Genomic DNA, 15705 nt, shown 5'->3' on the forward strand with positions numbered 1-15705 from the left:
GCTCTGTAGACCAGGCTGGCCTCAAACTCAGAAATCCACCTGCCTCTGCCTCCCAAGTGCTGGGATTAAAGGCGTGCGCCACCACCACCTGGCTCAAAAACAAACAAAAAGTTCAAAACCAAAAAAACCAAAACACTTGCCGGGATGTGGCTCAGTTGGCAGAGGGCCTGCCTGTTGTTCTAACCCTGGAGGGCATAAACCAGGTGTGTTGGTGCATTCCTATGACCTCAGCACTGGGCAGTAGAGACAGGATTGGGAGCTGAAGGTTACAGAGAGCCAGATGCCATCCTCAAATCTGTTCCAAAATTCCAAGGAAGGGCCTGCAACTGTCACTACACAGTCAGCCAGGCAATCGGTATTTTATCGGGGACACAACACAATGTGGGCAGCACTCCCCTGGGGATCCTTTGCAGGTTCAGTCCACAGTAGCCTAGACCAGAGTCCAGGTCCAACCTGCACAGACTCATTGACTGCTCCAGGTAGACAGATCACAGAATGGCTTGTGCCCCTAAATGTACGTGCTCGGACAAAAACAGCTTGGCAGGCAGTGTGCCTATAATAGTGCCACTATAAATGAGGAAAGATGCCAGATGGAGAGCTAAGATACCAGATAGATGGGGAGGAGGTGAGACAGAGAGAAGCCAAGCCCTGCACAATGAGGACAGATGTCCCACAACAGAAAAGGACCAGGTAGAGAGCCCTATGCCACCCAGCATTAGCCAAGACGGGATCCACACCGGCCTTTCAGTCCTTGGTCCCAATTCTAGGACCTGGCTTCCCTCTCCTGGTTTTCTGTAGCCCTCATCATGGAAAAGGTTTCGTACAGGTCATTCTGTGAACCTGTCCTCCTGACGCCTGGGCTGCCTCACTGGAAGACCAAAATCACTAGTTCTTACCTTAGCTGGCATGATACAGTATGGCAAGATGATCCTCCACCCCCTAGACCACATACTGAGTTCCTTCCATGGGCCCCCACATGCCAATCCCCCATAACTACCATGTTTCCAAACTGCGGGGTCACAGAGTAAGGCACTGGAGAGGCAAAAGGGTCTCTTAGAGTGGCTTTCTAAGACACGTGTTTGCCACCGTCACTCTGCAGATGTTCAGGGAGACGTGCTGGCTGTGTTCTGGAGAGCCCCCAAAGCAGCTCAGATACATGGGATCACTGCCCATCTCTGTATACCCACTGCAGCAGGTTCAGGGCTCAGAGGGGCTGGGGTGAGCTACCGGCCAGCTAGAAGATTTGACAATGTTCCTACTTGAGTCTGGTGAGGGTGCCTAGCCTGACACATGTGCCCTACCTTACCAGACTCTATGCTTAGAACAGAAGAATTATAAACATGACCCTCAGATAAAGCTATGCTTACAATGGAAAGCTGTGGTGGAGTCGAGAGGATCAGAAAAGTCATCACTGTTGACGCACTATGAAATGACACTGAGGAGCCCCATCTACTTCTGTCCACGAGCTGTCTCTTCTGATGCGGAACCATAAGTTGCGTGGCACTGCTGCATGTTAGAGCTTTCGTTGTGTCGTCATCTCCATGCTGAAGGGTGTCTGCTGGGCAGGCGCGTGGCTATGTGAACAGCCTGCTCTGTGTCTTTGGGGGAAGGAGGGCCATCCTGGGGGCCTCCCCGCTCCCCCTTCCCAGTTCCCAGCGCAGTTAGGAGGATCAAAGGATCAGCAGCTGTGCAGACAGAAAAACCTGGGGACACCCTGCTGCCCAGACCATCTGTGGCCTGTGGCCAGGTGATCACAGCCCAGGTGACATCGAGTGCATCCTTGCTGGGTGTGGTGGCACAACCCCTTGAATTCCAGCACTCACTCTGTGAGTCTGAGGCCAGGCTGGTCTACATGGTGAGCTCCAGGCCAGCCAGGGCTACACATCGAGACCCCTGTCTCAAAAAAAAAAAAAACAAAAACAAAAACAAAAAAAAAACCAACAAAAAAACCCAACTAAACAAAAACCAAGGTGCATCCTTAAGAGGGGGCAGCCACCACACTCATCACAGACTCAGCTGAGGAAATGATAAATGGGGGAGGGGGGAGCCATGGCAGGGGCAGCCAAAGCTTCCCAGCTGGTGGGGAACCACACTATGGCGGGGGGGGGGGAAGAGGGAGAAATAAAGCCATACCTATCTACTGTCCCTTCCTTCCCTATGCAAAATTTGTATGCCTCCCCTCCTTCCCACCCAGGACAGACTCTGCCCTTGGTGTGGGGGCCCCTGTGGGGCAGGACTATGGGCTGTGCAGGTCCTGAGCACAGTTGCACAAGCACACAGTCTGAGGGCCACGCCTTCCTGAATCCCACGGCAGCATGAGCATGCAGTCTGGGGCCACAACTCGCTGCATTCTGAATTCTGAATTCCCACGGCAGCATGTGCACGCAGCCCAGAGGCCACATCATCTTGAATGCTTGCAGCAGCATGAGTATACAGTCTGGGGCCACGTCTTCCTCAATTCTGAATTCCCACGGCAGCACGTGCACGCAATGCAGGGACCACATCCTTCTGAATGCTTAGAGCAGCATGAGCATGCAGTCTAGGAACACGGCTCCCTGGATTCTATTACCAGGCCAGAGCAACGGTTCAGGCCAGCACTTTGGGGCCGACAGAACACGTTTAGGCAATCACAAGCTTAGGCTTAAGCTTTAAGTCATAAACCGAAGAAGGCCTGTAACGTCAAGGAAGTAGTCACTGAGCAGGACCACTGTTTGAGAGGTAGTTCATGGCTGGAGCCCTGCAATGCCCATGAGAGCCAATTTACCCAGCACCACCCAGGAGAGCCATCACACCCGCGAGCCAACCTGAGCTCGGGGGGCTATCACTGCTCATTTCCCAGGACACTAAGGCCTGGAGATGGGGTGTCTAACTCCAAAGATCACATAACAGTGAATGCGGAGAGAGGAGCCAGTTTTTCTAGGCACACACAAGAGCCAGGGTTATCCCACGCACTGGCTCAGCCTAAGGACCAGCATGGGTGAGGCGGGAAGCATCAGGACCCGAGGACATGCGGGGTCATACCAAGGTCTGTGCACTGACTGCAGCCTGCTCTGCAGCCCCCCGAGGTTTCAGTGCCTGAGCTGTCGAGGCTGGGGCAGGCTGGTCACTATCTCATTTCGGCTCAAGCTGAGCTGCAGAGTCTCTAGTCCCCACTGCCTGTCCCCAGAGCTCCTCCCTTTGGGCCCAGAGGTGCTGCTAGGCACCTCTCTGTGACAAGTAGAAGATGGTTCCAGAAGAAGACTGTTAACATGGGGTGTCCCTTCACTAGGGGACAGGGTGTGTGACTCACAGAGGGCACAGTGGCGGGCCTTAAAGAAGTCTGTACTTCCCTTACCAGCAGATAAACGGAATTTGAAGCAGAGAAGGTTGTCAGCCCCAGGGTCCCCACCCTACGCCTGTGCCTGCCTGTACAGTCTCCAGGAGAAGGCCTAGGCACTCACTGTGGGCCAAAGCCCAAGTGACACAAAGGAGGCTGGCCGGTGAGCCCACAGCCTGTCACGGAAGCCTGATACACAGGGGCCATTCTCAGGAGTGACACAATAGGGTGTTGCAGAACTGTCAAAGGCCATTAGGAAGGTCACAGCCAGTGGCCGCACTGAGAATTGTCATTAAATAAGGAAGTACCAGAGGTGGCCCCACTGGCCTTAGAGACCACGAGCTGAATGCTACCACACTGATCTCACGGCCAGGAAGGGGACACACAGGGACACACAGGAAGCTGGCACGGAGTTGTGGGTTGACAGCCGCTCATCACACACCAGGTGGGGAGGGGGAAGGGGGCCACTGGGACGAGGCCTGAGCCATTAGGGTCTCCTGAGAGTTCTCTCCCACTAGATTCTTCCTCTCTGGGGCAGCATCTGACATTCAGGGCTGAAAATGCACTCAGGAGGAGTCCAGGTCCCCAGTTAACGGCTTTCTAACCCCACTCCCCACCCCCACCCCTCAAGTCAGACAGCAGCAGGCCACACAGGAACTACCCAGAGGCCCCAGGCACAGCATTGGGATGGCTCTCCTACAGCACTCAGGAGGCTGAAGGAACCGCCTGAGAGCAGTACCACAGGGCAGCTTGGGGCTGATACGCATGAACAGCCTGCAACACTGCAGAAGTAGGCACACCCGGGGGCGGGAGGCAGTGCAGGTAAAGCCCACTGCACACTGAGATCTTTAAAGTGTTCCCAAGACCGTTTACCTTCATCTGGCTGGGGCTCTCTCTTCAGGGCTCCTCTCAGCCAGCACCATGGCATCCTGAGCAAGGCCCAGAGAGAAGACACAAGCAGACGTGCCTGCTGGCGTCACGTCTAGGCACAGCCCCATTCCATGCCACCCTGAGACGCAGCTCCAGCTATTGGTGCAAGGGTCGTAAGGGGTGCCAGGTGTCACCTGCCATCCAGATTGGAGCGTCCACTGTCCAGAGTCACCCTGTGTCAGGGACAGAGGGACGAGACCCTCATCCATGTGGCAAGGTTCCATACACTGGTTTGCACGCGCTGGGAGGACTTTTTCCTGCTGGGTGGGGCTTCAGCTCCTATTTTAGGTTACAAATGTCTTTGCCTTCTGGGAGGGACCTTCTGCGAGTGGCCAGCACACTTCTGTAAGAAAGCTCTGGAAACACACACACACACACACACACACACACACACACACACACACGTCACTCTTCCACCTCAGACATAGGCCCATTTGGATTCTTCTAGGTCACATGGTCCACCCATAGCCCGCTTAAACACAGTGTGTGGTTTGGACGACTCCAGGCCAAAGCCTGTTTTTCCTTAGGAACTGTGGGCGTCTGTGCCAGCCTGTCTTTGGAAAGTGTGGCACCATGGAGGGAAGACTGGATGAACAGAGAGCATGCCCCAGCCTCACGGCAGCCCCCCAGTGCTGAGGGAGCGTTGCGTGGGTCCCGGCCTGGCACAGGTGAGCACTGTTTTTATGTCCTGGAGAGGTAGCAGCCCTGCTTACCCGGCCTGTCCCCTGCCTCTGAGTGACCAGAGATGCACCCAGGGGCCACTCACGGCTGTGGGAAGTTTGTGCAAACCAATTTCTTTATGGGACAGGTCAGTTACATTAGGTTAAAAACAAAAAAACAAAAAACCGAAAAACTCTAGCCTTCTGTACGGTGATGCAGCATTTTCCTGAAGGGCCAAGGGTGGCTCTGGTCAGCTTCCACAGTGACTGGGAAAGGCCCAGGAGTGGTCAGACAGGACAGCTCATGTTGGCAGGCAGGGCTGCCAGCGTAATTGCTATGGGAGGACTTCAGCTCTGGGGACGGGCGTGGGGGATGGAGAGAGGCCGGTGGGGCAGAACATAAAGAGTGCTCTATAGTGGGCACATCTGGAATGTGTGCTTGCATGGCGCATGAAACCTGGAAATGGGGAACTCTTTTGGCTGGACTGCAGGAGGGTGAGGTGGGAGCCTAGACGGCGTTAGCCGGCAGGGGCTGGAAAAGAGTCTTTGGAAACTGGTGCGATCGGGCTGGCCACCTCTGCACATGGTGGGCTTTGTACTCGGTGTGACGCCCTCTATGTGAGTCCCTGTGAGACAAGGCTAGCTGGATGCCTTTTCAGGCGTGTCCTCCCAGGGGCGCTCTGCAGCGGTGCTTAGCAGACCCAAACCTCATCACCTCGCAGCAGACACGTGTGAGCACAGCTGGAGTGCTAATGACTCACTGGGCCACAAGAGACAGACATCTGCTCCATCTGAAAGAGTGATGGACAGAAGCCGAGACAGGAAGCCTTTGGCCCTTCGTGGAAGCTCTGGTGAAGCACTCCACTGCGCTCCCATCCCCTCCGCTGGAGCTCACCTGTTTGGCTCTGGCTGGCCAGAATCCTTGCTCCTGCCCATACCCAGCTCAGGCAGGGTGCCATCAAGCAGCTGGCCAAAAGAGCCAGGAAGACCTGTAGCTGGGGGAAGGACCAGCAGGGAGGGGCCGTGGAGGGCAGACTGCTTTGCCACTCCATTGCTACCGTTGCTAGGGTACCTGATATTGCAGATGGAGAACAGAAAAAGATCATCTGACCCCCCCACACCCACATCCACACCCACACCCACACACTATAGTATGAAGGCTGTGCAGATCTTCACAGAACCACGTAAGTGAATCAAGACCACGGACAGCCAGAAAGCGGAGAACACCTCTCCTGGTGACTTGAGCTCCGCCCTCCCCGCCAGGCAGCCCAGCACAGGATGGAGAACACCTCTCCTGGTGACTTGAGCTCCGCCCTCCCTGCCAGGCAGCCCAGCACAGGATGGAGAACACCTCTCCTGGTGACTTGAGCTCCGCCCTCCCCGCCAGGCAGCCCAGCACAGGAGGCTCAACCTCTTGCTTGTCGTCTCAGGTGAATCCTGCTCTGGAAGAATCTCTTCGATCACTCACTCTAGTCTGGCTACTGATCTCAGGATAGCTGAGGGCCTCAGGTGGCAGGCACATCATGGTACCTGGCGACAGGGACGGCAGCTCCATTGCTCAGGGCCAGTAGCACCAGCCCTGACTTCAGGGCGAGCTTGCTTCGCAGCACTCCCCAAGCTCAGCCTTGTGGGAAAGGTGTCACACACAGTCATGTGTAAGCCATTCGGGGACCTCCAGGGTCTGCGTCTCTCCCTCTCTGGGGACATCCCTCCACTCTCATCTGCGGTGCTCACGGAGGACGCTGGGAACACTCAGGCCTTATTAAACAATCACAGAGTCCCCCCACATAACATGCTGCCAGGGAAGGAAGTGTGCTAGGTTTCCTGGGACCAAGGCCAAGGGGGCTGCGAGGAGGCCCAGGGCCTTGGTCTGACGGCACAGGAGGTTCTGCTTCTGCTTCTTACCCATGGCCCAGAGAGCAACCACTCTGCAGTGTGAGGCCAGGCAGTCTGCCCAGCTAGGCCACTGTCACTGGACCAGAGTGCCAGTCTGGCCCATTGTACACGGGGACCAGGAAGAATGTGGAGCTCCAGAGGCCAGTGTCTGTGTGTACATGTGCACATGTATACAGTTTATGTTGATGTGTGCACATATGTGTACCTGTTTGTAAAGATGTGTTTAGGTGTGAATCTATGTATACATACATGTGAATGTATGTTTGTCTGTTCATGTGCCTGGTGTGCACACATCTACATGTCAGGGTGTACCTGGTACGTACATGTTTTTGTTTCTGTGTACCCAGATGCATATCTATGTATGTATGTGCACATGTACACTTGTGTGTTGGTATGTGCCTAGTTATACATACATGTTCATGCATGTCTGCATGTTCATGTGCTTGGTATGTACACACGTGCACACACATTTACAGGAGACAAAAGGCATATGCACCTTTTCTGGAAGATTTGAGAAAAACAAACAAGAGACTGCTTTTATCCTTATCTTAATGAAGATAATTTTTCTCAGTTTCATAGAAACATAGAAACATAGAAACAGACAGCCTTGGGACCAAAAGGACAAACGAGGACATTCAGGCTGTCCCTGCTGCCCACTGCGACAGTTCATGAGTTGTGCACAGCCTTTCCAGATCCCTGGGCTGGGGGTCAGAGGTTGGTGGCCCCTTGCTGGCCCTGCACACTACTGTGATGTCAGTCCAAGCTCCCCTCCAAGGTTACACCTCTGTGCAGGGTTGGACAGGGGCCGGAGCTGGGTACCAGGCCACGTGTGTGAAACAGACAGGGTGACTCACAGTGGCTCTGCCCCGGGCTACAGGGCAAGAGACTGCAATGGAAACATTTATAGAGCCGAGGCCAGAGGTGCTAGAATGGCTGTGTCCTGCCAAAAGGATCAGACAGCTGAGGGATGGAGCGGGGTGGGGCCTGCTGGGTGGAACACAGCAGGTCAGACACAGGAACCATCTCTCAGGGCAGCTCTGGTCTTCTGGGTACCAGCTCTGGACTCAGTTCCTCAATCCGCTGTCCACTTCTGATCCCTTGTATGCCATGTTCGCAGGCCTCCTCTCCCTGGGCCACAGTCTGTGGGGCACCACAGTAAACCTATGGAGGTAGTGGGGAGCCAGGAAGTCTCCTAGGATGCTGAGGCCACTTTGCCTACTGTACCACACACGTGTAAGGCCACCCACGCCACCTGTGGATCCCAGAATAGAATCTCACACATGTCATTTCTGCGTTGTTTGAAAATGTATGAGCCTTGCTGGAAAGACCTGTACAATAAGTGTGGCTTGAAAGGATCTGTCTGTAAGAGCATTGTGCCATGTGGGAAGGGCTTGGTAAGCTCTCTCCTGGCCTTTAGAAAAGGTCCTGGGCTACGTGCACTCTCTTCTCCCCACCTAGGCAGTGCTGGGAGAGGGGCCCACTCCCAGGGACCATTCTGAAGGGCTATTTACAGAGTGGTGGCCAAGAGCCACTGCAGGAACACAGCATTCTCAGACGCTAGCCTTGGGGAGCTCCCAAGGGACACAGAGCTGACCTTGGCAGCCCTTCTGCAGGGTTGGGAGGCCACAGGTTCTCGCCTGCAATGTGTCCATGGAGTTCTGTCTCTCTTCTGTGGCGCTCTAGGGTGTGGTCGGAGAGTAGGATGGTCCAGCCACCCTGGAAAACTGGTGACCTCAGGTGACCCTGGAACTAGCCATGCCACTCTCAGATATGTGTCCCTCCCCCCCCAAAATGAAAGAGAGCAGAGAGCAGCTGTGTGAGAGCCGCTGTCTAACACTGTGTGCACTTCTTAGTGACAGGAAGAAGTCCTAGTGGGACAGGCAGGGACAACAAGGACACACAGTGGCAGGGAGTCAGACACCTCCTGTGTACAAGAAAGCAAGACCTGAGGCTTCCACAGAGACTATGTGCTACTCTGGACGTGTCCAAGTTGCAGAAGATAAAGCAGATAAATGGCTGCCGGGGCTGGGTGCCAATTGCTGTCAGTGAGGGAGCTGTGCTGAGCGAGGGCTGTGACCAGAGTCAAGGTGGTGCCTGTCAAGAAGAGTATGTGTCCTTTCTACAGATTCTTTAAAGCAGACTCGGGGAAGAGCTTCAAGTTCTCAGGCTGACCCCAGGCTCGGGTCTCCGTGGTACTAACTCCCAGGCTGACCCAGGCAAACCGACTCAGGCTGTCCTAGTGCGCATATGAACTGAGATGCAAGCGCTGTCAGACAGACATACCCCAGAGGACTAGTGCGTGCGTGCGTTACCCAGTGGGAGGACGCTGGGACCCGAGCTCAGGCTGGCTCCCCTACGCAGCCCTGCTGCCTCCCTCCCTCCCTCTCTATCCCGCTTGGGGAGGACTATGGAGGAAGGGAGTTGAGGAACCGTTCAGGCTACAGAGAACCCAGGACACAGGGTGCCAGGAGAAGGCTGGGCACTGAGGAGCAGACGGAGGAAGGTTTGGCAGTAGAGGGCTTCGGTGGTTTTGTCAGGTACAGCATATTGGGAGGTGCTTGCTAGGACTAAAGCACATGACCTTGGGCTCCCAAGAATGGCTGGGCCCTCCGAACCTCAACAAAGACAGGACGGCAGTAGGACATTAAGGTGTGCCAGGGTGTGCTGTGCACAGAAAGCTCTTGGCTGCTCCTTCCCTAGCTGACCTCTTTAGGACAGAGCTCGAGGATGAGGAGGGAGACAAGCTCATCTAGTCTGCATGGGTTTCCACCCACTCTGAAGGACAGAAGCACAAGTCGGCGCTTTGGTGAAGCCTTCAACTTGGGCAGGCTGGGTCCAGGGAGCAGAGCCCCAAGTGTGGCTGGGCAGCACCAGTGTTCGCCCTTCAGGAGCCAATTATTTGCTCTCACATTCCCGGCTGGGAGGGGGCACTGGTACCCAGTACCTAGTCAGAATATGGAGATCTGAGGACTGAGATGATGAAGGCCCTGTACAGGCCCAGATGGTGCCAGAAGATCCCTGACTAGAGCACTTGGGACCTGAGCAAGGCCCCTCCACCCTGGGTGGCAGCCTGCAGCCTTTTCCCCTGTGGACAGAATCACACAGCATGCCGTGCAGGGCAAGCTTGGGCACGATCCTAGTGCACCGCCTGGGAACCAGAGGCAGAGCTTAGGGCTGCAAGCCAGAAGGGCCCTTGGTGATCAATGTCCACAGACACAGTACTCAGCAGCACGCGCGTGCACACACACACACACACACACACACACACACACACACACACACACACACACACACGAGGCATGGAGCTCAGCAGCTCTGCTTCCTGACCGTGGTCAGAGACCACAAGATGACTTCCCATTCCACCTGACAAGACAGACTTGAAATTGCTTCCTCCCGGGCTGGCCATGACTCTTCATTTCCACGCCGCTGGCTCCTTAAGCACTGGCAGCTGGAAGCCATCACAGCCACTGCTGTGTCTTTTCAGACTGAAAGAGACAGACACCATGAGGAGCCCGCCCACAGGCCCACGGGGAGTAGCAAGGGCTGGCTGGCGGTGGCACCGTGAACAACTGAGCACACCTCAGTCAGACTCATCAGTCAACCTTCTTGCTACTTGGGATACCCAGAGAGAATTGTCCTCTGGGTCTGAAGATTGACGGGGTGATCAGGATGGCGAGGTACAGTGCATGACCGATGACTGTGGCAGGTCCTAAAGCCTAGAACCCAAGAGCCCTGTGAACAGACAGGGACTCGCCTGGACTCCCAAATCTAGGATAGTGCGCATTGTGAAATGCTAAAAATTAGTTTTAAAAAATTTTTATAGGGGTTGGAGGCTTAAGAGCGCTGGCCACTCTTATGGTTCAATTCCCAGCACCCACTTGGTGGCTCACAACTGTTTGTAACTTAAGTCCCTGCATATCCGACACCTTCTACTGACACCAGTGGGAACCAAGCACACATGTAGTATACAGGCACACATGTAGTATACAGGCACACATGTAGTATACAGGCATCCATGCAGGCGAAACAAGCAGGTGCATAAGATAAAAGTGACAATAATTCAAAAATTAAATGATAAAAAATTATAAAAAGCAAAGAAATTGATTTTAAAATCAAAGAAATGGTTAGGAGTGCCCGTTGCTTTTACAGAGGACCTGAATCAGTCCAGTTCCAGGGAACAACGTCCCCAGTCCCCTCTGTCTTCGCAGGCACATGCACGCACACCCACCCACCCATGGACACAAGCATAAGGTATCCCCAGCTCTGTGCACTCCTGCCATCAGTCATGCTGGGAGGAGACCCTGGCCCTTGTCCATCCTCCTCTATGCACGGAGCTCTTCCCTGATGTCCCCCTCTCCTGTCTCATCTCTCTGTCTGGTCGGGAACCTGTCTACAAGGGAAGCAGGATCTCCCTCCATGTTTTCTGTATGGGACAGCTGTTGTAACCTTTGGTTTCTGTTACTGTAGAGAAACACAGATTCTTTATACAATCATAGTGGGGAGGCGTGGCAGCAAGCAGTACAAGCGTGAAAAGAGGCAGAGGGAGAGGGAGGCTCTATAACCTCAAAGTGAGCCCTCAGTGACACACTTCCACCAGCAACCTCTCCAAACAGCAGCACCAACCAGGAAGCCAGCATTCAGATGTCTGACCCCATGGGGAACACCTCATTTAAACTACCACATGCACACTCAGAACCTCAGTCTGAGCACAGAGCAGGTACATCACGCCAAATCATCGTCACAGTGTATGCACCAGACGGCCCAGGCCAACAACACATGCATGCATGTGTACACACACAAACACGCACACCACCCAGACATGTGGACTCTCTTCAGAGCAAACAAAAAGCTGGCTTTGGAGCTACATCAGCCTTCAGGAACCCCATTAAAATTACGGCTCCACTTTTATCGCCCTCAATTTCCTTTGAATAAACAGCAACACTATTTCCTGGTCTCCAGTACTATTTAGTTAAATTTTAAAGGGAGGAAGGGGCCATTTGTATGGAAACAAGATTATTTCATTTACCAAAGATGGCCTGGTGGAGCATTAGGGCTGTCAGTATCCTTATTTAAAGCCCTGACCAGGAATTTACAGCTACTATGTCATTTCTGGCCAATAGGGCGGGAGGTCTGGCTACCCCAGGGAGCTCCCACAACATCCCAGCCTCCAAAATAGGCCACCCCGGATTCTAGAACAAGGCCATCCCTACAAAGGTCAAAACTGGCTGGAGTCTTCTAGAGTGTCCCAGAATCTCAAATGCAAAGGCCTGCCGGTCCCCAGCAATGGCAGCAAGTGCTGGGGCCCTACAACCCTGTTCCCAGGAAACTGCCAGCTGAGCCCTTCATGGGAGACAGGCCACTGCCAAAAGCCCTGCTCACAGGCCACTGTTAGCTGCCAAGCAGCAGTGCGGTCCATAGGGGTCAGCAGTGAGGACGCCTGGGCTTTCTTTCACCTCACCCTGCACCCTTTAGCCCCAGGCCTGTTGGAGCAGGCTGAACCTGAGCCCGTGTTCTGACATCCTTCCTCCATTCGCACAGAGGCTGGCACTAGGCATCCTTGGGAAACCCTGTCCCTCATATAGCACAGGTGCCCCTCCCTGGACCAGCCACGTGACCACACAGCTTTTGCTTCTGTTGCAGGACTGAGAGCTCTCCTGAAGATGGACCGTCACAACATGTCCTGGGTCCGCTACCCGAGCCATGTGTCCCCGGCCGTGGAGGACGTCATTGCAGCACAGAGCATCATTTCTAGGTGCATGCAGGTGTACGTAGCAGTGTGTGTCCCACTGAGCCTAGTGACGGGGCTCTTCGGTCTCAGCGTGTTCATCTTGGACCGTACTAGGCTGGGGGTGCTGGACAGGCTCCTTGCGGGTCTCACGGCCACTAGCATCCTGGTGACTCTACTGTCCCTCAATGCTGCTGGCCGACCCGACTACATGTCCACGACAAACCTGGGCTGTGGAGCACTCTCATTCTTCTCCAATGTCTGCTACTTCATGGCCCAGTACCTGCAGGGAGCCACGCTTCTCCCGTCCTTTCTGCCGGAGTCTCCCTGCTGCCGGCTCTTGGCAAGGCCTGTGGCAAGCCTGGCTGCCATTGGGGGCTGTGCTGTCTGTAGCTCCCTCATCGTGGTGTCCCTGCTGGGCATGTCTGGGGACTTGCACACGACCACCATGTGCCAGGCGGACCCGCTGACTGCGTGGCCCGAATACGAGATTGTCAAGTTCAGCCTGGGCTTCGCACTCTCCCTGAGCTTCCAGACGGCTCTCTTGCTCCTGTATGCTACACAGCCAGTCTGGCGAGCGGCTCCTGCTCAAAGGGACACAGCCTCCGGGCGCTGGGTGGCACTGGCCCTGGCTCTCAACATGCTTGCCTGTAGACTCTTCTTCAATGCAGTCCTCCTGCACCGGGCCCAGCTGAAGCTGTGGAAGGATGTGGGCTCCCCCAGGGATGAGCTGCTCATGAACCTCGCAGAACTGGCCCTGTCTGGAGAGAGCTGCATCAACGTGGTGGCCATTCTCCTCCTCCACAAGCCCTGCAGGCTCAGGCTGCTTAGCCTCCTTGAGCGCCTCACACAGAGATGCAGGCGGGGGCTGGACAATAGCATGTCCTTGAACAGAGTACGGGGCTAGATAGGGTCTGCCTGCTGGCACAGGCCACACCCCTTGCTGTGTTCAGGGAATACTGCCTTCCCCGGGGAGCTTGAGCAGGGTCCTTATGTTTGGATGGTTAGCTTGCCTGTATTCACCTCAACCTATGCAAAACAAGACAGTTTCTCTCCCCACACCATCAGTCACACCCTGAGAGACACAGTGACATGGATACAAAGGCTGGCCAAAGACCATGGCTCTGCTGGAGGGTGTCCGGACTATGATGGCCACGTGTGGAACACGTGTGACAGACCACCTTGCCTGTTGGGAACCACCCTCCACTCAACAGTTCAGTCTTACCACACGGGAAAGGCACTGTAGAAATGAACTCGGCTCTCACCTGAGGTCTTGTTTCTTGAGACCAGATCTCACTGCAGCGTGGTCTTGACTCTCAATCTTCCTGCCTCGTCCCTGATGCTGGGGCTTCAGGCCCACATCACCACACCTGGCCACCCACTCTATAGCCGATACATTCTGGTACTGTGCAGTTATTGCCAGCTCGCTTTCAACTGCCAGAGAATTTGAGCAATGGAATTCCTGCCAGAAACAACCTTTAGGCTTATCTTTTAAAACTCTGCCATCACCGGCTCGGGCAGGAGAGATGGCTCAGCAGTCCAGAATACATGGTGCTCCTGCAGAGGCCCTGTGATCAGTTCCTAGCATCTACATACACTAGGTGGCTGACAACCACCTGTCACTTCAACTCCAGGGGGATCCAATGCTTTCTTCCATGGGCACCTGGACTCATATGCATATACTACCCCCCCCCGACACTTAGTTTAAAAGAATACAAATAAATCTTTTAAAAATCTGTCATAATCCCTGCCGTGTTGAGATTATCGCCCGTTAAGTGGAAGGTCACAGAAACAGCTGGCTTCTACCCAGTGACAATGGTGTCACAGTAGCTGCTGAGAGCTCCACATATGCCCCACATTGGAAGTGGGTCATGTTAGGGATCTTTAAGAGGAGAGGCCCTGTAGAAATGATCACATGGCCCTCCCTGGCCTCTTTCAGGCTTTCCCTATCAACATGTGATCTCTTACGTCGCCGAGTGTGTTCTCACCTCCAGCCCCGCCATAACCCCATCGGATCCTCCCATGAGGTCCCAGCTGCCCCTGGACCAGCCTTGTAGACCCTCACTCCACTTACATTCAATGTAGGCAGAATTGAGCTGACTGCGTGCAGGTTCTGGGATGCTCTCCCCATATGGTACCCACTTCTCCAAGGACCATACCCCAACAATACTGACTTGCCCACCTTTCCAGAAGTCCAGTCTCTGCCCCCTGCACTGGGCACAGCCTGCCCTGCTCAGATAGATCTCCCTCCTGTGTTTTGGAGCAGGGGATGCCACAGGCAGGAAACCGTTAGACATAAGGCATTGTCCCATCAGGACCAACTCTGCGCAGTGAGTCATCTCCTACATCTGGCTCCATTCTTAGTGGCTCATGGCCAGTTCCCTCAAGTTCACACTCGTGGCAGGTGTGGAGGCCACTAAGTTAATATATAAATACCTGCCACAGTGGATGCCTCCCGCACGTGGCTTGGAAGAAAGGAGGTGGCAAAAGACCGTGTGCTTGAGCTGTTGGGAGCAGAGGGTAACGAAACAAGCTGCAGCTCCCACCTCACTGAGCTAGCTCCTCTGAGTTCCAAGCACGGAGAATAGAAATATGACCACAAAAAAGTGCACTGATGCCTCACGTGGTAGGACCCTGGCTTTTCAGGATTGCTGTGTAGACCAGAAGACAACCTCAGCGTCATTTCTTAGGCAGCATCCACTATTAATTTAGGTTTTATACTAGTTGTCCATATACGGGTGTTTTGCCTGAGTGTGTGGCTGCGCATCACATGTGTGCAGTGCCTGAAGGGCCAGAAGAGGGCGCTAGCTCCCCAGACCCACAAATGGTTGTGAGTGGCTATGAATGACTGGTAATTGAACCTGGGTTCACTGAAAGAGCAGCTCTTAACCTCTGAGCCATCTCTCCAATCCACTGCCCTTTTGCCCCTGGAATTCAACTATTAGACTAGGCTGGTTGGTCAGTGAACCCAGGGATCCACTGTCTGTGCCTCCTCAGCACTGGACTAGATTGTAAGCCACCACTCCTGACTTTCAAAAGTTCCAGGGAGAGCCGGGCATGGTGGCGCATGCCTTTAATCCCAGCATGCAGGAGGCAGAGGCAGGCGGATTTCTGAGTTCGAGGCCAGCCTGGTCTACAAAGTGAGTTCCAGGACAGCCAGGGCTATACAGAAAAACCCT

General features: G+C 54.4%; 2 protein-coding genes across 2 annotated transcripts in view; one reads left to right on the top strand and one right to left on the bottom strand.

Moving 5' to 3' along the window:
* Positions 1-15705, bottom strand: part of C23H7orf50 (chromosome 23 C7orf50 homolog) — a 101720-nt gene that overhangs the window by 43556 nt on the left and 42459 nt on the right. The window lies entirely within an intron of this gene.
* On the top strand, positions 3640-13790 carry LOC110312835. Its single transcript, XM_021186749.1, has 3 exons — positions 3640-3761; positions 4774-4914; positions 12442-13790. The coding sequence occupies exons 2-3, from the start codon at positions 4836-4838 to the stop codon at positions 13431-13433; spliced, it is 1071 nt and encodes a 356-aa protein (XP_021042408.1). The 5' UTR covers positions 3640-3761; positions 4774-4835; the 3' UTR covers positions 13434-13790.

This window comes from Mus pahari, chromosome 23, assembly GCF_900095145.1.
Source record: "Mus pahari chromosome 23, PAHARI_EIJ_v1.1, whole genome shotgun sequence".
Classification (NCBI taxonomy): Eukaryota; Metazoa; Chordata; class Mammalia; order Rodentia; family Muridae; genus Mus; species Mus pahari.

What these genes read in the sequence shown, in the direction of transcription:
- LOC110312835 (XM_021186749.1), top strand. Translation starts at nt 4,836, where the DNA reads ATGAACAGAGAGCATGCCCCAGCCTCACGGCAGCCCCCCAGTGCTGAG. An exon ending in TGGGTCCCGGCCTGGCACAG is followed by an intron (nt 4,915 to 12,441) that starts GTGAGCACTGTT and finishes CTTCTGTTGCAG; the next exon opens with GACTGAGAGCTCTCCTGAAG.